The 21,657-nt window shown below is 55.9% G+C and overlaps 2 protein-coding genes and 1 long non-coding RNA gene across 6 annotated transcripts in view; 1 reads left to right on the top strand and 2 right to left on the bottom strand.

Moving 5' to 3' along the window:
• The first annotated feature begins 79 nt into the window (after window positions 1-79).
• CHST1 (carbohydrate sulfotransferase 1) lies at window positions 80-6,650 on the top strand. Of its 2 annotated transcripts, none has more exons than XM_068683824.1 (2): window positions 80-234; window positions 4,442-6,650. In XM_068683824.1, the coding sequence occupies exon 2, from the start codon at window positions 4,486-4,488 to the stop codon at window positions 5,743-5,745; it is 1,260 nt and encodes a 419-aa protein (XP_068539925.1). In that variant the 5' UTR covers window positions 80-234; window positions 4,442-4,485; the 3' UTR covers window positions 5,746-6,650. The 2 variants fall into 2 exon arrangements, with proteins under 2 accessions (XP_068539925.1, XP_068539927.1); XM_068683826.1 differs by lacking the exon at window positions 80-234 and adding an exon at window positions 277-547.
• On the bottom strand, window positions 1,870-7,414 carry LOC137857411 (uncharacterized). The gene is made up of 3 exons (XR_011097082.1): window positions 7,153-7,414; window positions 6,515-6,616; window positions 1,870-3,363 (listed from the first exon to the last, which is right to left on the bottom strand). It is a non-coding gene; the product is annotated as an uncharacterized lncRNA (long non-coding RNA).
• Window positions 7,415-8,464: 1,050 nt separating this feature from the next.
• LOC137857409 (transmembrane protein 263-like) overlaps window positions 8,465-21,657 on the bottom strand; it is a 191,345-nt gene continuing 178,152 nt past the window's right edge. For all 3 annotated transcript variants that reach the window (XM_068683828.1, XM_068683830.1, XM_068683829.1), the window contains one exon: window positions 8,465-13,296. In XM_068683828.1, the coding sequence (XP_068539929.1) occupies window positions 13,010-13,296 (287 nt within the window). In that variant the 3' untranslated portion in view covers window positions 8,465-13,009. The remainder of the gene's footprint in view (window positions 13,297-21,657) is intronic.

Here is a 21,657-nt window from a genome sequence, read left to right on the forward strand (position 1 = left end):
CGGGAGGGAGAAGGGGAGGGAGGGAAGGCAAGGAGGGAGGGGAGAGCGGGCGCAGCCCCTTCCCCGGCCCTCCCCTCGCCTCGCCCGGCCGCGGGGCGTGGAGGGGCGGCCCCGAGCCCGGCTCTCGGCACGGCCGGCTGAGCTCCGGCGGCGGGGCTCGGCGTCCCCCGGGCCGGGAGCCGCGGCGGGGAGCCGCCGGGGATGCGGGGGGAGCTCGCCGCGGCGCTGCGCCAGGTAAGGGGCGGCGGAGAGCGAGGGGCTGCCCCCCCCAGCCCTTCCCCGCTTTGCGACAAGGGCTAACTTTGCCCGGCCGGCCCCTCCCGGAGCTCTCGGTGCCGGGAGGAAGGGAGAGGGCTGCGGGAAAGTCGGGGATGCTCGGCGGGAGGCTGCCGCCTGGAAGAGGGGAGCCCCGCAACGAGCCCCGCAATGTGCCCCGCAGCGATGTGCCCTGCCCTGCCCTGCCCCTCGCAGCTCCCCCCGGCCCGGCGCTGCGGGGTGGGCACGCTCGGGGAGCCCGGAGCAGATGAGGGTACCCCTCAGGGTGCAGGTGGGTGCTGCCACGAGGAAAGTCCGGGACCGGCTGGGGCTGGCGTTACTCGGGAGGGACCCAGGAACTCACCAGGAGGGTGCCCGGTGCCGGTAGGGAACAGCCGAGAGCCCCGCGGAAACCCTCCGGGATGCTTTCGGCTCCGGTGACCCGTCGGTGCCTCGGGCAGGAGGACGGGATGGGGAGCAGCAGGGTGCCCCGAGCCTTCTGCCCACCGGAGGGCGGCGGGGGGCGATGCGGGCGCGGAGCGGGGCGAGCCCGGGGCTCTCCGGGCGCAGCTCGGAGCCACGGCCGCAGGGGAGCCCCGGTGCGGAGGAGGAGGCGATGCTGAGCCGGCCTGGCTGCGAGGGGCACGGGGACGGCTCGGGGAAGCCGGGGCTGCTCGGAGCCGTGCGTCCCGGGAGGGCGTGGGGGGGTCCCAAACCCGGGGTGCTGCCTGCCCGTGCCGCTGCTGCGTGGATGTGCAGAGGTGCAAGCATGACTAAGCCGCTGCAGCCGCGTGGGATGCTCACCGTGCGGCTCGCCTTCCCCGCCTCGCTGGCCGCAACGTGTCGTTTCGCCAGGTGAAGTGGCAGGACGCTGGGGAGCAGCAGTGGCCGTGCCGGAGGGTCCCCAGGCTGAGAGCTGCTCTGCAATCCTGCGGCTCAGACCCCGCTTTCCCGTCCCCAAAAGGCTGCCGCGGTCAGGGGCTGCCCCGCGGGAAGGAGCCCTGCACCCCAGGGTGCTGCCCGTGGAAGTGACGGTGCTGGGAGCCCCGTGGGTGCCCACGCACGCGTGGGTCCCCATCCCCGGGGGGCTGGGGGCAGCCTGCGGCCGGGCACGTTTTGGGATCTGCTCCCTGCCGCGTGTGCTGCAGCGCGGACTTGTCAGTGCTGCAGCAGCGCGGGTGTCAGGAGAGGGGTTTTGGCTCCTGGGATCCCCTCGCCCCGTGTCCCAACGTGCCCCTCTGCACCAGCGGGAGCGTGCCCGGGCACACAGGCGAGCAGGGGGCCGTGCCCCGCTCCCTGCGCTCCTCGCCCCTCTGCCTTGCCCCGAGACCCCCGAAGCCTCCCCGGGCGCCTGCTGCTCACAGTTGTGTTTTCCAGCTGGTCCCAAAGTCCTGAGTCACTGTGCGGTTTCCATGGAAACAGGCTTGCTGGCGGTGATCAGATTTAGGGGCAGAGGGCCCTAGATCCCAGACCCGGGTGGGCAGCCCCGGTGGGCGCGGGCACGGCCCCGGCATCACCCTGGGGCTCGGCCAGGCACCTGCATCGCCCCCGAGCCTCCAGCTGCAGCCCCTGCCAGGCGCGGGGATTGCCCTGGAGGTGCCCAACTCCTGGCGAGCCGAGGAGGGAGGGGGCAGCCTGAAGACAGCCCCAAAGAGCAGCTGGTTTTTGGCTGCCCCGCAAGAGAGCCTTGGAAACAGGCTCTCAGCAGCGACGGTGGTGTTGCTGCATGGTCCCTGCCTGGAGCTGCCGTCGCACCCGAGGTGCCTGAGCACGGCCACCTCTGGGGAGCAGCTGGGGAACCTGTGGGGAGAGCTCGGGGCAGGAGGCAGCCAGCCCCGCTCTGCCACCAGCACACAAGGTGCTGCTGGAGCTCCCCGTGATAACAGGAGGTGACAAGTCCTCAAATGCCAAGTCCGTGCCATGCAGCCCCCCAGAACAAGTTGTTGCCACCAGAAGACTGTCCCCAAAGGAAGAGTCTGGCACTCAGCATCCCCTGTGCTGCACCCAGCCACGCTCCCTGTGCCGGTGGCTCACAGAGGCCGTACAGCTTAATTCATCACCTCCAGCCTCAGTGGTGCTCCAGGGCTGGAGTAGCGCTGGGAGGAAGAGGAGGAGGAGGAGGAGGGCAGGTGACTGCACACCCGCTGCTGTTGCATGGTGGGGGAGGCTGCATCGCCTTCGCCCGTCCTGTCAGATGAAGGCTGGGGGAAGCAGGGCGGGGGAGAGGAAAGGCTCGGCACCTTCCTCCTCGGGCAGACAATGCTCCTGTCCCCGTGCCAGGCACTGGCTGGCCTCCTGCAGCGCATCCCTCATGGCCAGCCTGCTCCCAGGCAGCTGCACGGAGACACGGGCGAGGCAGGGGCACGGCTGGTGTGCTGTGACCAGGGAGAGTTAGGGCTGGGAAAGGGGCAGGGGTGATCCCAGCACCAAAAGAGGCCAGGTGCCCTCTCCGGGGCATCCTCCTGCAATATGCTCACTGCAACCACTGCTCAGAAAAGCTGCCCTGAACGGTGCAGGGTCGTGCAGCTCCTCTTCGGGTGTTTCCTGCCAGCAGGCTCTGCATGTGGCCAAGAGAGGAGCGAGGGGTGCTCGTCGTTCTGTGAGAGGGCCATGGCTGAGCAGGAGCCGCATCTCCTGGGATGCAGTGATGGGAGGAGGCTCCTGCCGGCTTTAAAAGCCACAGATGAGACATCAGGGAGGGACACTTCTCCCAAAACCTGCCCCTCCCTCACTGCAGCTCGGTGATCAGGCAGGGCACACGCAAAGGGAGACGAGGGGCAGCAGAGGCTGATGCTGGGCTGACACTGCTGCTTTCCATCTGCTCTGAGTACGTGGATCTTCGCTTCCCTTGCTCAGCTTGGTGTGTTGCAAAGGGGAGAGGACATGGGGCAGGTGGAGAACCTGAGATCAGGACCACCCGAGTGGCATCAGCTCCGCTCTCCACCAGCGCAGAGTAAAAGTTGAGGCTTTGCCTGAAGGGTGCAGTGTGGCTGGCCGGCACTAGAGAGCAGGAAAGAGGTCCCACTTCGCACCTTCCACCCAGGAGATGGCACTTGCATGAGTCACCTGGACCAGGGGATGCCAGCAGGACGTCCTGGCTTAGCAGACCTGGAAAAATAAATAAGCCCTTGGGTTCTCTGAACCCTCAGGAGGCCGCCAAGCCAGCGCTTTTGCCAAAGAATATTCCACCTGGGGAATCACCCGTGCTCTGAACCACAGGGTGCAGAAAGCCCCTCTCCTGTGAGAGGTCTCTGGAGCCAGCAGCTGGGGCAAGCAGTAGATAATAAAAGCAGTAATTAAAAAATTAAAATGTGTTTTTCAGCTCACCTGTCACCCATTGGTGGCCCGTGCCACATGGGGGGAAATGTGGGAGGCTGGTGGGCAAGGGGCAGCGGGCGCAGGGGGCTGCAGAAGGGGCACGGAGCCACATTACCCAGGGCTGTGCACGGTGGGCTCCTTCACCCAGTTCTGGTGCTTATCTGCTTCCTCTTACACGCATCGCTGTCCACGTGAGGCTGCGCTCCCACACCTGCAAACAGACCCCAGTGCAAGCCTGCAGATAGCAGAGGAGGATGGCACAGCAGGGACCCACAGCAGAAAATCCTTGCTGGGGCTTTGAAAGGAGTTACAGCATCCTCCTGTCCTGCCCCAAAGGCTTGGAGTGGTGTAGGAGCAGCTTCTGGTGCGTGTAAGCATTCGGGGATTTTATTTCCCAAAGCTTGAGGGACTAACCAAGGAAAATAAGATTTTCCTTTTTTTTTTTTTTTTGGTGGCTACTGCCTTGACCAAGTCTGTTTCAAAAGCCCAGGGGAACAACTCCCACCGCTTTGTACCAGAGGAGGCAGAGTCACCCCCAGGGCATACTTGCAGCCACCAGAGGATGCAGCAGATGCAGTTCCTCCTGCTTCCCTCCTCTCACGATCAGCTGTGTAGGGGGCTCAAATCCCAGAGCAGAGCAGGACCCGGCCAGCAGCACCAGCTCAGCACTGGGGGTGTACGGGGCGAGCCACTGGGATTTTGCCAGTTGTCCTCCTCCGAAGCAGGGCTCTGCAGTGCGTCACTGGGATCCACGTGGTTATGAGCGATGTACGTGCTCTGTGGGAGGGTGTGTGGTGCACCCAGTAGGAATACTTGGGTCCTCCTCAGCAGTCCTTGCTCAACCCGTGACTTCTCTGTTGGGTTGCAGACACCAAGACGACCTGTGAAGAAGCCCCATGAAGGTGACCAGCCATGCAATGTTCCTGGAAGGCTGTCCTCCTACTAGCCTTGGCATCCATCGCGATCCAGTACACGGCAATCCGGACCTTCACCGCCAAGTCCTTCCACAGCTGCCCCATCCCCAGCCCCGTGAACTGCAGCCTGAGCCAGGACACCGATGCGCCCGACCGGCTGTGCGACGAGAGCCCCACCTTCGCCTACAACCTCTCCAGGAAGACGCACGTCCTCATCCTCGCCACCACCCGCAGCGGCTCCTCCTTCGTGGGGCAGCTCTTTAACCAGCACTTCGACGTCTTCTATTTATTCGAGCCCCTCTACCACGTCCAGTACACGCTGATCCCGAAGCTGACCCAGAGCAAGAGCACGACGGACAGGCGGGTCATGCTGGGGGCCAGCCGTGACCTGCTGAGGAGCCTGTACGACTGTGACCTCTACTTCTTGGAGAACTACATCAAGCCCCAGCCCGTCAACCATACCACCGACCGCCTCTTCCGCAGGGGGGCCAGCAAGGCGCTGTGCTCGCCGCCCGTCTGCGAGCCCCTGGGAGCCGCCGACCTCCACCTGGAGGAAGGGGACTGCGTGAAGAAGTGCGGCACCTTGAACCTGACGCTGGCCACCGAGTCCTGCAGGGAGCACGGGCACGTGGCCATCAAGACCGTGCGGGTGCCTGAGGTCAGCGACCTGCGGGCCCTGGTGGAGGACCCGCGGCTGAACCTGAAGGTCATCCAGCTGGTGAGGGACCCCCGGGGGATCCTGGCGTCCCGCAGCGAGACCTTCCGGGACACCTACCGGCTGTGGAGGATTTGGGACGGCACCGGCAGGAAGCCGTACAACCTGGACGTGACCCAGCTCACCACGGTGTGCGAGGACTTCTGGAACTCCGTCTCCACCGGCCTCAACCGGCCGCCGTGGCTCAAGGGCAAGTACATGCTGGTGCGGTACGAAGACCTGGCCAGGAATCCGATGAAAAAGACCGAGGAGATCTACGATTTCCTGGGCATCCCCATGGACAGCAACGTCGAGCGCTGGATACAGAACAACACCCGGGGAGACCGGTCCTCGTCCAAACACAAGTACGGGACGGTGCGCAACTCGGCGGCCACGGCGGAGAAGTGGCGCTTCCGCCTGTCCTACGAGATCGTGGCGTTCACCCAGCACGCTTGCCAGCAGGTGCTGGCGCAGCTCGGCTACAAAACCGCCAGCTCCGAGGAGGAGCTGAAGAACCTCTCCATCAGCCTGGTGGAGGAGAGAGACTTCCTGCCCTTCTCCTAAGGCCGGGGCCCCCTTTTTGATACGGACTGTTTCGAACTGTTGCCTTATTTTGTTTTCTTTCGTTTTGTTCCCCCCCCTCCCCTCACCCCCCTTCTTTCTCATCTTCTTCTCTCCAAAATTTGCACTAAATCTTGAGCGGGAATCTCAATGGAGTCCAGGGGAAGCGATTGCTGCCCCTCAACACGTTTCGGACACAAGAGGAATCGGGTCTCTCCAAGCAAGAGCTAGAACTGTGGATGGGTAACAATGTTTACAAAAACACACAAAATGTATAAAGCGACCTTCAAGCTTTCCAAACCGAAGGGTACCTGGGGTACTGTACTTTTGCACTGTTTACTTTTACAATGTAAGAGGTAAATATAAATTTAATTTATGAATGGTGTCGTCCCCTCCAGAGTAACTCCCCTTGACCCCGATGAGCAGGTTAGACTGCAAGATGAACGTGGAACAACCTCCTTGTCTTCAATCTCGGTTCAATATGTCTGTTGAAGTCATGTTATTGGGCTGGGCAGGCAGTCAGCTGCTCGTACATGGTTGTTTGGTAACACCTGTGATATTTCTTCGTGCCAAAAATCCACAAAAGAAAAAAAAAAGAAGTGATTGGGTGGTTTGGTAGAAGCCCAACACATTTAATGCTTTATTTCTGTGTTTTCTGTAAATAAAAAGTGCAATAAAACTGACCTGGGGGGTGAACATCAACTGAAAGACCTCAGTAACTGCAGCTGGGGTGGATGCACCGACAGGCAAAGACCGATGTCTCCAGACCCACCTGGCTCCTCCAGCGCACGGGAGCGGGCTGGGGCCGGGGACCTTGCACCACGGCCCCTCAGGGAACCGCGAGTCACTTCCTTCGGCACGTGCATGTTTGCATCTAAGTGTGTAAAAATGCAAGTGGTTAAGCCAAACGCGAGAACCTGTGGTTATTTGCAGACGTGAGAGCTTGCTGGCCTGTGTAGGGGCATGGGACTCGCTGGAGTGCCTGGCAGCAAACCCCCATGGCCCCAGCCCCATCAGCCTGCCCCTCATTGCTCCGCCTGGTTTTAGGCTCCCCCCAGTGCAAACATTGGTGTGCTCTGCCCTGGAGCACCAGAGCAAAGTGGCAGCACACCCGAAGCCTGACACGAGATGTGGGCAGTCTGTTTGAACATCACCCACTAGGACAGCTCACCGACTCACCAACCCAGCAGCCAGCCCTTGAGGCAAGTCCCAGAGCCCAGCTGTGGGGCTGGTCCCCGGGGGAAGGAGCAGAGCAGCCCCTGGCAGTTTCACAGCTCTGCCCCTCAGGAGCCAGGCAGGGACCTGCAGAAGGCCCTGCAAGGCCAGCTACATCCACCCACAGCTGCACACCCCAGTCCCCACAGCAGCATCAGACCCACTCCAGTGGCATTTTGGCCACCCAGAGCCCACCTACTTGGGCAGGTTTCCTCTCCAAAGGCACCTTCTGAGGTCTGCTGGCCACCAGCTCCCACCCTGAGTTCTTATTCAAGAGAGAGCAGGACTGCACACAACCATCTCTGGGCAAAACCTGAAGGAAAAGCAGCAGCTACAAGCAATTTTCCACCCTCCTTTCCCCACCTTTAAAGACCTCTGAGGGGCAGGTGCTGCAGCTACACAAGGTCAGCTCGTTAGCAGCATGTAGCAAACAAGCTTAACTTGGCAAAGCTGCCTGAGCCGGGCACTGGTGGGGAAGAGGTGAGCAGGGCCATGAATCCGATGGCCTCCCCTCACCTGGCTCCTGCCCTGTGAGCAGGATGGTGTCACCATGCTCTGGGACAGATACGTGCCCCATCAACTGGAGAGGCACCCACCCCAGGCATTTTCTCCTTCCTCCTCCACCACCAGCAAAGCATCAGCCAAATAAATGGCTTGATTGCCCCATTATTAGCTACTAAATTAATCCTTTTGTCAGCACTTAACGAATGCCGAGCTGTTGGCTCCTAGCCTTATCCCAGTAAAAGGGCCACGGGCTTTGAAGCTGCCAAATTCCTCCTCCCTCCTCAGCAGTCCCAGAGCTCGGTGGCTTCTCCATTGCACTGCCACCGTCCCTGCTGGAGGACTGCATGTTCCCAGGAGCCTGGGGCAGCTCTGCCGTGGGCAGGCATCCGTGCAGTGGGTGAGGTGGCCGGGGTGGCTGGCTGTGCCCATCCCAGCACCCGTGCTGCCTGCCAGCAAACAAATGCATGCGTCTGGCTGCTCTGTGGGGCTGCCCTGCAGCTGTGGGGAGGGAGGTAAAACCCCCTCGACCTGCTGAAATGGCAGGCTGCTGCGGGGGGAAGGAGGCTTCTCTTTGCTTCCTCAGCTGGGAGAAGAAGCTGTGCAAACCTGCAAGAAGAAACGGCAGCTGTAGAGGCAAAATTTCCTCTCCTTGGCTGCTGGGATACCACTTCTGTGGCTCAGCTAGCCTTCCTCTGGCCTGAATGTGCTCACACGCGCATTTTTGGTCTTTAAAGCAAAACAAGAAATCAAGTTAAAAAAATCTTCCCCAAACTGCTCTTGCTATTCCAATCAGGAAACCTGCTTGCAGCAAAATGGCTTTTGAATCACGGTTGAAAGCCGTGTCCTACTTTAAGTGGGGATTGAGCCTCAGCCCTGCTTGGTGCCTCATTTAGAGCCCTTAGGGGAGAGATCTGATTTCCCAAGGAATCTCTAACATCTTCGTTCAACTGTGCTTCCTCTGCCTGTTTTCCCCCACTGGAAACAAGAAACGGTGCAACAAAGATTTTTATCCTCAAATTTTACTGTAATTAAAATACAGAGATGCAGAATATTCCCAGAAACACACTGCAAAACAAACCAAGCAAACAAATTCAGTAGGAAACCAATTACAGACAATGAAATGATAAAGAACCAAAGTGTCCTCTGGAGCCCAGCACCGTGCACGGGACTGCGCGGCCGCAGCGCCAGTCCCAGGCTTGCACCGGGCTCCTGGGGAAGCAGAGACGAGCCCCGTGCATCCGTCCTGGCAGCCCTGCGGCTCTCCCCGTCCATCTCCACGTTGACGCTCATGCTGTTATTTTTACCAGGATTGCTCTGCGATGGAGACACAGGGATGACCCACCCACAGGAACAAGAGCCAGCAAGGGAACCCAGAGGGAAAGGAATGGGGTAAGATTTTCCAGACACGAACACGAGCGGACAGAGAGGGGTGGAAGACATGCACTCCTCTCCCAGCCAGGGGAGCTGCGGGAACAGTCGCCTTCTCTGCCCTCCCAGCCAGCACGAGCACAGATGTTTGGAGAGCTCTATCCAGGGGCAAGAAAAAAAGCTAGGGGAGGGGAAAAAAAGAACAATAATGGGATAAGCAAAGGGGAAAAGGGGGAAAGTAAGTGCCAGCAGGCTCCCCTCTCAGCTGGGACATGCCCCTTGGGCAGGGGAACACCCAGCTGTGGTGGGCACAGGGCTGTGTGTAGGACCCACCCCAGCCTCACCACGGGGAGATCACGGCAAAAGCCTGGGGGAGAGCTGGAAAGGTGGAAGGTAACGGAGGGGCTGAGCTGGCATTTGGGCCATGCACCCATTGGGCTTATTGAGCTAGCTAAATGGAAACACCCGGTAATCGTCAGTGCTGTGGAAGCAGGGCCCTGGCCAGGAGTGGAACCACACCACACCCCCAAACCCATGTTCTTCCACTTCCCTTCCGTGCTCTTCCCTAGGGCCAACTCCCTCACGCTCATCCTCTGATTCAGAGCCTGTCTGAAGAAACAAATTCCCTCCTTGCTTCTCCTTTTCTCGCTCCCTGACTCTTCCTCTCCCCTCCTCCTGTCACCAGGACACCAGTCATCTCCCTTGCATGAGCTCCCTTCATCACTCTGTCCACCTTGAGCCACCCTTCCTTTTGTACCGAGCCCCCCATCAGTGGGATTTATAGAAAATACAGTTTTTAGCTCTCTGCCACGAAGGGGCTGTGGGGAAGGCCTGCACGGTGGCCTGGCTGCTCTCTGTGGTGGGGGAGGAGGGAAGGGGGGTTTCCATCAGCAAGCAGTGGCCTCCCCGTCCCAAACAGATCCCAACGTCATGCACCCAAAGCTGCCAGGAAGCATCTGTGTGGTTAGACTGGTGCCATCAGCCCTGTTTTTCTTTCTGCTCTGGCACAGACAGTGCCCAGAGCAGCCTGGGGCTGGGTCACTGGCCTCAACCACGCAGGCCTAGCATGCCAACAGGGACACCTTCCAGAAGCCTTCCTTTGAGCCCCGCGTATTTATGTATTCCTCTATGCTCATTAAACAGTACGAGGCCCTGGTTTTTGGGTAGGTTTGATCTTCTAGCCCTGCCTGCTAGTTTTCCCTTTTTTAGCTATTGGTGGCCCATGACTTCTCCATTAGCTGGGCTCAAAGAACAGCTCCCCTCACACCTCTCCTCCCCTTCTCCAGGCCACCCTCCGAGGAAATGGCAGCTCCAGACAGACGGGGAGCCTTACGCCATTTACTGCAGGGTGCACTGAAGAGCAGAACTGAAAAGATGGGAAACCCTTAGGCCCTCCTTAATGCACTTTTATCATACTTTCCATGCCTGCAGACAACGGCCTGGGAAGGATCTATTCCCTCCCTCCTGTGTGGGAGGCTGGTTAGCCAGAGCATCATGAGCTCCCCTTCACCTGCCCTGGGGCAGCTGGAGAAGTGAAGCCCCTACACAGTCTTCTCCTGGCCAAAGCCTCAGCGAGGCAGTTAGGAAGACTGTCCCCTGTCCCAGTTGGTGAGAAACCATCTTTCTAAGCGGGCTGGTGACAGCACAGGTAGTTATGCACAAGCAACTTTTAGCTCTGGGGCTGGAGGTGGATTCAGAAGCAGTCTGTGATCTGGCATGAGCAATGAGATGTGCTGAGGGAGAGCGGTGAGCAGAGATCCGTGCAGTGCAAACTGCCCTCCAGCTTTGCAGGGCACTCGGTACAAAGGAAGAACAGACACGGTTTCTTCTGGCCTTGCTAACTGCCACGAGCATCCCAGCAAAGTGCAGGCACACATCAAGACCTGATCTTCCTGTGAAGCTGCTGCCTTCAGAGACAGAACCAACACATCTGGGTCAACTTGGCCTTCACAAGAACAAAAGAGACAAAGAGAGGAAATGCATACTCACACTGAATGCTGTTTCCTCTTCAGAAACAAAGACGTAGGTTAAACCACTCTCATGCTATCAAGAGTAACATACCGTGGAGATCAGCAACCTCTTGCCACAGCAGACGGCAGGGCCACTACCCAGCAAGGGGCATGGAGAGAGACTACTAACACCTGCAGGACTAACACAGGGACACGGCGACTGAAGTCAGGCCCCAAATGTGGATTTAATAAAGGTCGGAATCAAAACTGTTTCACAAGCCCAAGAACAATCAGTCAAAATGAGGGTAGAGGGGTTATACTTAAATACTCCCTGATGTTTGAGTCCTACGCGTAACAGAGCAGTCAGGAAATGCAATGACCTCCAACAGGAAATGAAAATCAAGGAAGTTGGCTTCAGTGTCCAGAGATAGGGCAGAAAGTAAACAAACGGCATAGACAGGAGAAAGGAGATTTTTCACATTCCTTTGGTTTCAGTAAACTAAGCTGTTGGGCAACAGAGGGGAAACCTTCCTCTAAAACATGATTATTTTGACCAGGACCCTATATAAAACCTATGCACTGGACGTGCCAAGGATGATTGTGTGAACTCCTCCGCGGCAGTGGCACAGTTTTGCTTACCTGGCTGAAAACATGCCTGTGGACTGAGACACACACACACGCTACCACATATGCATATCTACAGGATACAGCACGAACACTGCTTCACTTGCCTACGCATCCGACAGCTAACAACCTAGGCTAAGAACCTGCCAAAGCCAGGGAAGGCAGAGTTAATGTTGGAACCTGTGGCTTTCCCCATCCTGGGAATTTTGGGGGACCTTGGAGTGTGAGTGTGTGCACGTGCATGTGCGTGCATGTGTGTGTGTGTGTGTGTGCACGATGTCTCGCAACCCCTCGAGCGTCACAGGCCAGGCTGAGGATGGCGATGACTCCCAGATGGATGCAGGTGTCTGGGTTTCTGCGGCACTGAGAGTTTGGGTGGGATATTTAGTGCAACACGGTCGTTTAGAGGAGTGGGGCTGGAGCCTCAGGAGCAGCACGTGGAGGAGTTGCTGGTGCCCTGCGCAGGCTCGCAGCCGCTGCAACGTGCTCAGCCCCTTGGGGAAGCATCCTCTGAAGCAGCACATCCTGCTCCAAGCCAGGCCACCACTACCAGGGTGCTGAGTCAGGGGAGAGCGAGGCTCTCGGCCTGCTCTCCCTCCCTGGAGCAGAATTCGGATGGCTTTTGGGAACACTCGTGGTTACCAGTGACATCTGTGGAGTGAGAGCGTGGCCTGCAGCCAAAATACCCCTGTTGCAGAGTGGGATACCGCAAGGACTTCAAGGGTCATACCCAAGGGTCTGGTTTGTGTCTCCGTGGTGAGGGCACCTCTCCCCTCGCACCAGTGGAGCATCAATACCTGTGCTGTAATATCACAGAGGCCTGGCAGCTGCCACTGTCAGCTCTTTCCCCAGGTGGGCACACACAGCAGGTTTCATCCTCCCGCCTCTCCCCCCGAAAATCTGCACAGAAGCTGGTGACCCAGGACATACGATACTCGTGTGTGGCATCATCCCTGAGCTGCTCTGCTGAGCTCGAGGGTTCCTTCTCTGAAGGGTGCAATTCAGCCAGGGAGTGAGTGACTGGGAGTAGCTTGTGGGATGGGTCCTACAACGAGAAGGTAAGAGGTACAGGGTGGGCGGGAGGCTTCCCCCTTTTCACAGCATCTCTCCTTTGTGTCAGTGGGACTTCTACTCTTTTCCTGCAGGCAGCCCCCCCAGGCACACCTCCCAGAGCAAAGGGAAATGGTGTTTCAGAGGCTGTCCTCCCTGCTGAAGCTCAATTCAATACCTAACCCACACTTCAAGCCAGGCATAATTCTCCCCCCTGCCCCCTTGTCCCCCCACCTTCAGGCAGATGGAGCCCGACACCCCCTCCCAGCCCTCCGTGCTTCCACAGAGGAAGAAGGGAGGAAGAAAACTGCGAGACAGAGACAACCGTGCCTTGAAAGCCCTGGGAGCAGAGAGGGTTCCCAGCAGGTGATGGGGGTGAAAGGCGCTGACAGCGGCTCGGAGAGCTCTGAGCCAGGCAGGCGGTGCTGAGCAGGCCGCAGCCGGAGTCTGCTCGGGTGCTGTACCCTCCCTGAAGCGGCTGGTTCCAACTCAAAGAGGTGCTGTGCAGGGGGAGAGTGTGGGCAGGTCGATCTTTCGGAAGGGAGCTGCTACGGGGCTTAGTCAGCTTTGTCCTTCTTCTTTGCGGTGAAAGGGACTTTGCTGGCGACGGCGCTGCCCACGGCTCCGACGCCGCCGGTCACCGCCGAGACGCTGCCCTTCACCAGTCCAACGCCAGCCGCGGGGACGCTGGTCACTGCCGTTTTGGTGAGCTCCAGGCTCTTGCTGCCCACCCAGGCGACTCCTCCCAGCGTGGCGCCCACGGCTCCCCGGGTGATACTGAACAGGCCGCCCGTCACTCTCCAGATCACCCCTGCCTGCGGCTGCGGGTGGTCCTTGCTGGCATCTGTGGGGACAGAGAGAAAGGGAAAGTCAGCAGAGCTCGGGCTCAGGGCCTTCTTCTCCGTGGGCTGCTCCTCCAGCCCAGGAGGTTCTCCACCAGGGCACACGCTCCCACATGCCAGTGCCTCACAGCCCCTTGATGCCCCAGGGAGGAACCGGAGCGATCCCAGACCTACAGCGTGGCAGGAGAGGACTTTGGCAGGCAGATGGGAGCAGAACTGCCCACATGGCAGAGAACGAAAGGCGTCGGCTCGGTTATATCCCCACACACAAGTCTCAGCGCTGCAATTTAAAGCAAATCCCACTAACGAGAGATGTAATTCCTCTCCCCTGCGTGTTGACTAATACCAGTAAATGACAGAGACCGCTGCCAACATGGGAGGCACGAGCTGCAGACAGCACCAGCTGACGTTCGCGTGGCCTGCAGGTCCTCGGGAGCATCTGCTTCAAGGTAGGTCTGCGCTAATGTCAGGTGAGGGACTGAGGCGCAAGGCAGGCCTCTCTGCCAGAGCTGTAATTGAGCTAGCAGAGATAGCAAACCGCAGCACAGACACAGCGACACGGACGTCACCTCAGGTTGTACAAGCCCTCCAGAGATCTCAGCGATGTATTTAATAGCGTTAAGACTGTGCTGGTGTACCTGTGCCAGCTGGATGGAGGCCAGCACAACATACCCACCCAAGCTGCCGTCGTACCTGCCCACAGCCCCGCAGACGTCACCGCTCACAGCTCGCCAGTTCTCGGGGAAGGGGGGACTCGAAGCTGGCAGCCCCCCTGTCGGCCCCCACACAACCCCCTCGCTTTGTGCCGCACATGGGCGGCAGAGGAGGAGCTGTTCTTTTCGTGGGACGAGGTATTTCGGCGACTGCCTTCTGATTCACTGCCAGTTCTGTACACGAGATGAGTTACTAATAATTGCAAAAATACAACAAAGCGATTGTGGCAGGAAAAAAGGCAAGCACCAGCTGGGAAGACAGCAGCCCCGGAGCAGCAGCATCCCTTCTAACCCCTTCTAACCCACTACCTACTCAGAACAGAGGTTGCACAGTGCTAATGTAGCAAGAGGGCTTTAGCCTCCTGCTAAATGCACACCCCATTTCCTCTTTGATGCTCTCACGTTACCCCTCATCCTCTTTCTCTGAAACTCTCTGCTACTTGAGAAGAAAGCCCCTTGTTTATCTGCTCACCGCCAGCCTCTTTCTTTGGCTGTTAATAATATTCCAGGCAACAGAAAATTTCTACCTGGAAAGCCCCTTTTGATGTCTCCACCCACTCCCATTTCCACGCAGATTAGAGCCAATATTGGTTCAGGCAGTGGACCTTCTTTGCTAGCAAGCAAAGGCCTTGGGAGGGCTGGAAGGCTGGTGAACAGCTCATCAAGCTGCGGGGCCCCAGCATGCTGCACGCCCTGCTTGATGGAGATGTCAGACCTATTCAGTCTAAGCAAACATCTTCCTTCTGTTGTTAGTAACTCGTCTCACCCTGCGTCTTTACCACAGCTGCTATTCAGCGTACTTCTACCCAGAGATACCACGAATTTGCTGGAGCACAGACCGTCTTCCCCTTGTCCGCATGACACGCAACACAGTGGGGTCTCTAAGTGCTGCTGGAAAACAACCCTTTTTTTTTTTTTTTCCTTCCTTTTTTCTTTTTTTTTTTTTTTTTTTTAAGCAAACCAACCAGAAATCTGACAGAAAGCAGCAGGGCACAGATTTTACCCTTGGAAGCACTGCTTGCCCCGGGGTGCTGGATGCAGACGGCTGAAGGGACAGCCTGACCTTGCCACAGAGATCAGAGCTGCTGCCCGCACCACGAGCACTCGGGCAGACTGGGGGCCAGTTAGTCACACCGGGGGCTCCCGGGCTGCAGCGGGTCATTTGTAGGATGGAGGGGTGCTCCAGGGCACTGAGGAAACAATTTAAGATGTCTGCAGATTCAAATGGCTAACTTTTAGACACTCAACACACAAGTTTAAGTTAGGAAATCTGATTCGCTTGGCTCTGTTTCTAGTCAGGGAAATGAAGGGGGAAGATTTAGATTAGGCATGAGCCTGAATTAGGTGCTGTGATGATCCCTTCCTGGTTATTTTTGCGTTCTAAAATTCTGCAGATTTTGGAGCCTTTGCATAGATTTTCACCCGAGCTTCACCCAGGCTGTGCAGCAGCCTTCCCTTGGTCCCCGGGCTCAGGACAGTGCCTGGGAGCAGCCCGGTGCTCACCAGCTCCGATGACTTGGAATAAAGGCAGCCTGGAAAATCAGACTGGTTCTGCACATGAATGCCATCCTCAGTGGGATGGAATGACGTGGGTCTTGTGCTCCCACTGCCCTGTCCGTGGAGGCAGGATCCTTTGTGTCCCTCAGAGGACTGCAATGCAGAAGCTCTGGGCATTAAGCAGCGTGCTCAGCTGCAGAACCAGGAGCTGTATCAATGCAGCAATAATCTCCCTGGCTCTCCCAGTGCAAACCTGTCTCCGAAGCTACCTGCAACACCTCTCTAGGAGGCTTTAGGCCTTGGCCCACATTTCTGGGGCCGCGGGAGCTGCTCAGCTATCAGGCCAACACCAGTGCGAAAATCACTCAGATGCTGTGTTTGCCTGCGGGTGGATAGCCCAGGGACCAGAGGGGAGGAGGCAACTGCAGATGAGATTAGGGGGGATGTTACTCTGCCAGCAAAGAGCTAAAACATATCGGAGAAAGTGTCAGGAAATATTAATGAAGAAAGACAAGGACAAAGGTTCTTTCTGATTAAGCTAGGCAGAGTCAACAAAGCTGTGGCATCCTGGAGCATCAGTGCTTGCACGCTGCCTGCACCTGCACCTGCTCTGCAGCTACTCCTGTGGTCCTTAAACTCACAAGTAGCAGGGAAGAGGGATGGAGGACCTGGCCCTCGGAGGCTTCGAGGCTGTTTCAGGAGCATCCCCTAGGCTTTGCCACAGAACAGAAGCTGTACCACCAAAAGAAAGAGAAAATTAAAAAATCTCAGATTTCAATCTATAGGAAAAGAAAAAGAGAAATCCTTTGTGACCCCAACCACAAGGGGACACGTCCTAAACTGGCAGCAAGCTGAAACAGGTCGTATTTGTTCTATACTCCAGAGGATGCGTCGAAAGCTCTCTAGCCATCCCTGGTTAGTTTGTCTTCAGGACTGCAATAAACCCCATAGTAAGCTGTCATGTAAGATAAGCATCGGATTTACAGTGCAAATTAGTCTCTCAGACAATGGAGTGAGCTAAGCATTTTGTTGGCACAGAGGAGCCCAGATTAAGGGTGAGACAGACAGCAGAGATGAAATACACAAAATAATCAGAGAGACAGACACACAGCCAGAGCACGGGGGCAATTCTGTTCCCTGGAGCCCGCTGCAGCCCATGCTGCTCATGAAAACTCTTCACCATCTGTCAAGCCCTTTTTCTTTTCTATCAATGACCCGGCCTTTTCAAGGGTCCCTTCAGCTTCGCTTCACCCCATGTCAGCTCAGAACAGAGGAAGAAAGGGAAAAAGAGATGAATAAAGTGCTCGGCTGTCCAAACGCCGACTCTGTGTGCCGAGGTCGGCACCCCGCACGACGCCCTCCTCCTCGGCCACAGCCTCCCCCAGTCCCCACGGGTTTCTGCGCGGCACAGGCAGCCTGCTGGCCGCGGCTCCAGACAAAGCCCTGCTTTCTCATCGGGTCCTGATAGCATCTATGACTCAGGGCACGAGTGAGATCAGTGTGTCGGTAGTAACAGATACAATTTGCAAAGCTGCTATGGTGACTGCTCAGCGCTTTGCGTTGCGTTCATTTGGTGAGACAAAACTAGAGCCTGTGCTGGTGGCCAGGATAACGGAGCGGGCCTTATTCTTCCCCTCAGCCCCTGCTAGCAGGTGATACGATGGGCAAGGAGAACTCTCTGCTTTAAAAAGGGTTAGTACGAGCTGCTCTTTCTCGCTGACTTCCAAACCCAGCCCCAAGTCAGGAAAGCAGGGTCAGGGGCAGCACACGGGGCTGTGCGTCCATAGGACACCTCTGTCCCAGCTGAGCCCCAGGTGAGAGAGCTGGGCTGGCTCAAAGACCAAAACAAAGAGTAAATGGCACCTACCTGTCCCTCTGCAGAGGTGGGAAGAAGGGTGAGGTTGCTAGCTCAAGCCTGAATTATGCCTCTGGCAGCTAGTAAGCAACCACTGTGATGGTAGCTGGTGGACTGAGGCAGGCTCCCCTACCCAGAGAAATGGTTGGTCTGCAGGAACAAGCCGGGGTGGAGGGTCAGTGACTCACACCGTCTACTCTCAGCTTTGCCACTGATTTTTTAGCAACTGAGCAAATCAGTCTTGCCTTTAATGCCTCTGCACCACTGTGATTGAGAATGCGTGATTTTCTAAAAGCCTGGCACATTGAGTCACAGAAAAAGTGTGTATGGGAGAGAAGTTTCCAGCCCTGATGTTTCTTGGAGAAAAACCTGGAAGTTTGATTCAAGAGCGCTCTTAAAGCCCTGAGAATCCCAAATGGATTATTGTTATTTTTAACCTTGCGATTTTCTGAGCCTACCTCAATTTGAAACGCATGGGGCTGGCACTGCTGCTTCTTTTCCCCTTCTGTAAAGTGATGCTGAAGTTAATGATCCCTATTTCCTTGTATTGCTGTGCTGTCATGAAGGTTAATTAGGTACAGTTGGTGCAGTGCTTTAAGCGGGGAAACTGTGTTTGTATCATCATGACTGGCACTGACAGATTCCTGTTGACATTCTCAGTAGAGATGCCAACGACAACTTCCAATTTATCTCTGGAGAGGTTTCCAGCGTACAGACAAGTCACAAAGGCAAGAGAAAAGCTTGCCCCTTCCCTGTGCACACCAGCTCGTTGTGGAGCTATACCAGGCAATTGTGTAACTCGGATTTTCAGTTTGAGAGAGAAACTTTTCCAGCACAAGCAGCTGAAGCAGGCAGAGACCACTCTGACTGTTGGGCATATGTAAAACCTTGCTGTATACCTTCAAGGGGGATTCATCCAGGGAAGGGCCAACACTGCGTTCTTCCAAGGCTCCTGCAATGCTGCTGGAGAAGTCTCAGCTAACCCTTGTGAGGCACAGTCCCAGTGAGCATTACTGCCTGAGAGGAAGGAAATGCTGTTGCTGTCCTTCCTGCATTTCAGGATGAAAGATCTAGATCTTGCAGTGTCAAAGGCAAAGCGTTAAAAGGGAGCACTACGAAGTGTTCACACACCTGTGTTTCATTCCTGCCATCGATTCTGCACTGCAGCTTATTGGAAATGGCTCCATGGGCTTGGCAGCTGTGTTCTCCCCAGCCCTGTTTGGCCCAGGCATCAACCACTAGGCACCGAGATGGTTGCCACCAGCAAAAAGCCTAGAAATGCCACATTGAGTTTTCCCCTTGAGTTTTAAGCATTTATCGCCAGAGTCTGCAATCAGCAAGACACATTTGCCTCTCTCTGCCACAGGACCGCTCGGGATCCTGCTGCACGCAGCAAAACGGGGGCAGCTGTCTCCAAACCCTGGCTCACCCCAGGGCTCTTCACTGGCACAATGAGCTTTAATTGTTCCTTGCACATGCCCCAGGAGCATTATTAACTGCTGAAACATCTACCTTGAAGCACTGAGAGGCAGGGTTCAGAAGGGTAAATGAACAGTGATGGAGAGTGGCTTGTTTTCCTCAGCAGAGCCTTCAGGGAGAAGCAGTCTAAGCCCTGACTGGAAGTGTGAGGCTCTGCACCGTGCTCTGAGCTGGTTGGGATTTTTCTGACTAGCTCATCTTTGGTTGGGAAACATCACGTCAGTGAAACAGAAATTATTTGTATAGACACGGTGGTATTGTTGAAACTTTCACTGAAAAGCGAACTCGGGGAGCTTGGCCTCAGAGCAGCTGATAACCCAGCGGCTGAAGCATTAAACCAGCCCTGAGCCAGCCCAGGGACAGCCCCCAGCCTCACACACACCGCTCAGTGCCCAAGCAGCAGAAATGAATGGCATTTCCTCTCTTTCTGTTTCACTTTTTAGGAATAAGTATTAATCGGAGGAAGAATATAAACTTCCTCTCTCACTTTGGAAGTGCTTTCATACCAGAGTCAAGATGTGCTGTGAGAGGGGTCTCTTTCTTTATTCTTGATAAAGATCAGCAGTCCCTTTGCTTTGTTTTTCTGCTTAAGAGAACTGTTCTCCTGATCCAGAAAACTATCTGCTATGCAGTTGCAATGGCCTGCAAGGAACTGCCAGAGTCTTCTAGCCAGGATTCCCTGGGACCCTTTAGATTTTTAATTCTTTATTTCCCCTCCAGGTTTACAAGATTTCAGCGACACTAGTCACAGGGACTGGACGTGCTTTCTCATGATGCTGAAGAGCAGGATGGCCCCCAGCCCTGAGGTAATGCTGCTTCTGCCCTAGAAAACACACATGAGGACAGGCAGCACTGTCCACCTGAAAGGATCAAGCAGGAGCCTGGAGACCTTGTTGTGCTCTCAGCATTATCAGATCTGCTGGGCAATGGTTTCCTCCCCTCTGCTTCCCCTTCTCTTCCTCCTGCCTAGCGGCCTGATTTAGGGGCAGTGTGCCTGCCCACGCAGCTGCTGGGGACCCTGCCAGGCAGCCAGGCAGCAGGAGCCCGTCCCACCTGTGCCAAGCCCAGAAAGCCGGGGATGTCAGGAGCCTGCCCTCTGCGCAGAAGAAACTGATGAGCACTAATTGATTGCTCTCACAGTGCCTCTTAGAGACAATCCCCCAGCTCCCACTGGTGCACTTAACCTCTAATCTGAGAGAGAGAAAAGTGCACACTGGGACAAGGTCCTCAAAAGGTTGCCACCTTCTGACATAGATCGTAAGTGCTTAAAGATGAGGACTTTCCATTTTTATTGGCTTGTACAACAGCTGGCTTTATGAGCCCCTTGTCTCAGCCGGCACAAACGTTATCTCCCACCACTAAAATCATCACTAAAAATCCACAGCATCTCTGAAGGCCACTGACAGTGCAGACAGATGATCCTGAAAGGCATGAGGCTTCACCTTGCCCAGCTGTCTAGCAGCTGCTTTCTACCCACCCAAGCTAACTTCCAGGTCCACATGAGAAACCGAAATGGTGCAGCATGGCAAGCATGACCAGCAAGGGACAGCTACCAGCTGGGCTTTGCTTTCCCTCTCCATTGTGTTAAAAGCACCAGAAGTGGCCATCGGGCTTAGTTTGCTTGAACTTTATGTCCCTTCAATTTATATCTACTTTCAATTTCCATTCTGTTCTACCTATACGCTCTTGATTTAGTCAAGAGGCTTGCTTAAAAGCCTGGCAAGAAAGCATATGAAGCATATGAAGCTGTACCAATGGCTCCTGCTATTCAGTGTCCTATAGGAGTCCCATCACCACGACACTGTGATTTTGGATCAAAAGGACAAGAATTACCTCTTGCTGTGAATATGGCCTGGCACAGCGGGCTCTGGATCTCATTTGGGGATCTGTGGGTGGAACTGGAACAGTCCAGTGAGCTCGATGATTTCCAGCAGCCTTAGGCTTTAATGGGTTGGGGAGGAGAGCTCTCACACTTAAAATACTATTTCCTTAAAAACAACCCTTCCTGGTATTTGTGCCTAGGCTGAGAGACCATCTTTTTAAGCCTGCTCTTTGACCCATGCTAGCTCAGCTCTTGTCAGGGCACATTGCCTGCTCTGTCAGCTCTGTAACAGGGGTTGCACGTTCTTTGCGGAGCTGCTTTCAGCTGCTTGTGATAGCACCTGGCGCAAAAAGACCCCAAATGAATCAGAGGCTCTTGTTAAACAGCCTTGTTAATTCAGCTCTGATGAAGACACGGGAGAAAAAAAAATAATCAATATTTGTTAAATGAAAAAGGACAAAATCCGTTGAGAAATAAAGGTCATTTTCATGGTTCTGTGAGGCCCTCACAAACAATGGAGAGTAAATAACATAATCCAAGCTTATGTAAGAAATGACTTTTCTTCCATGCTCTGGTGCTACCCAGTGGATTTTACACAAAGGCAGACGTGGCTGGGCCTCCCCTGCCCAATGAGGCCAGAAGTGCTTCCCATGCCGACGCTGCAAACTCACAATTTATCAAAAGGTGCCTGAGCTTGGTCCCAGCAGCAGTTTGGGAAGGGGCGTGGGAGGGACAGGCAGTGACATCTGACAAGCAGGAAGGTGCTCTGAGCTGGCACCATCAGCCATTGAAAGCCTGCTCTGTTCATCCAGCAACGGCCGTGTACATTTTGTGTACACTGCCACCTTACTATTAAAGGCTTAATCTGTCTGTGTTATGGGAACATGATTGTCACTCAAACACTCTGCAGCTGAGATTTCCAAGAATTTGTCAGAAAGTACTCCCAGAAAATTTATGAACAGATCCTACCTAAGAGAAGAGGACCCAGGCTCAGGCA

This window comes from Anas acuta, chromosome 5, assembly GCF_963932015.1.
Source record: "Anas acuta chromosome 5, bAnaAcu1.1, whole genome shotgun sequence".
Classification (NCBI taxonomy): Eukaryota; Metazoa; Chordata; class Aves; order Anseriformes; family Anatidae; genus Anas; species Anas acuta.

What these genes read in the sequence shown, in the direction of transcription:
- CHST1 (XM_068683824.1), top strand. Translation starts at nt 4,486, where the DNA reads ATGCAATGTTCCTGGAAGGCTGTCCTCCTACTAGCCTTGGCATCCATC.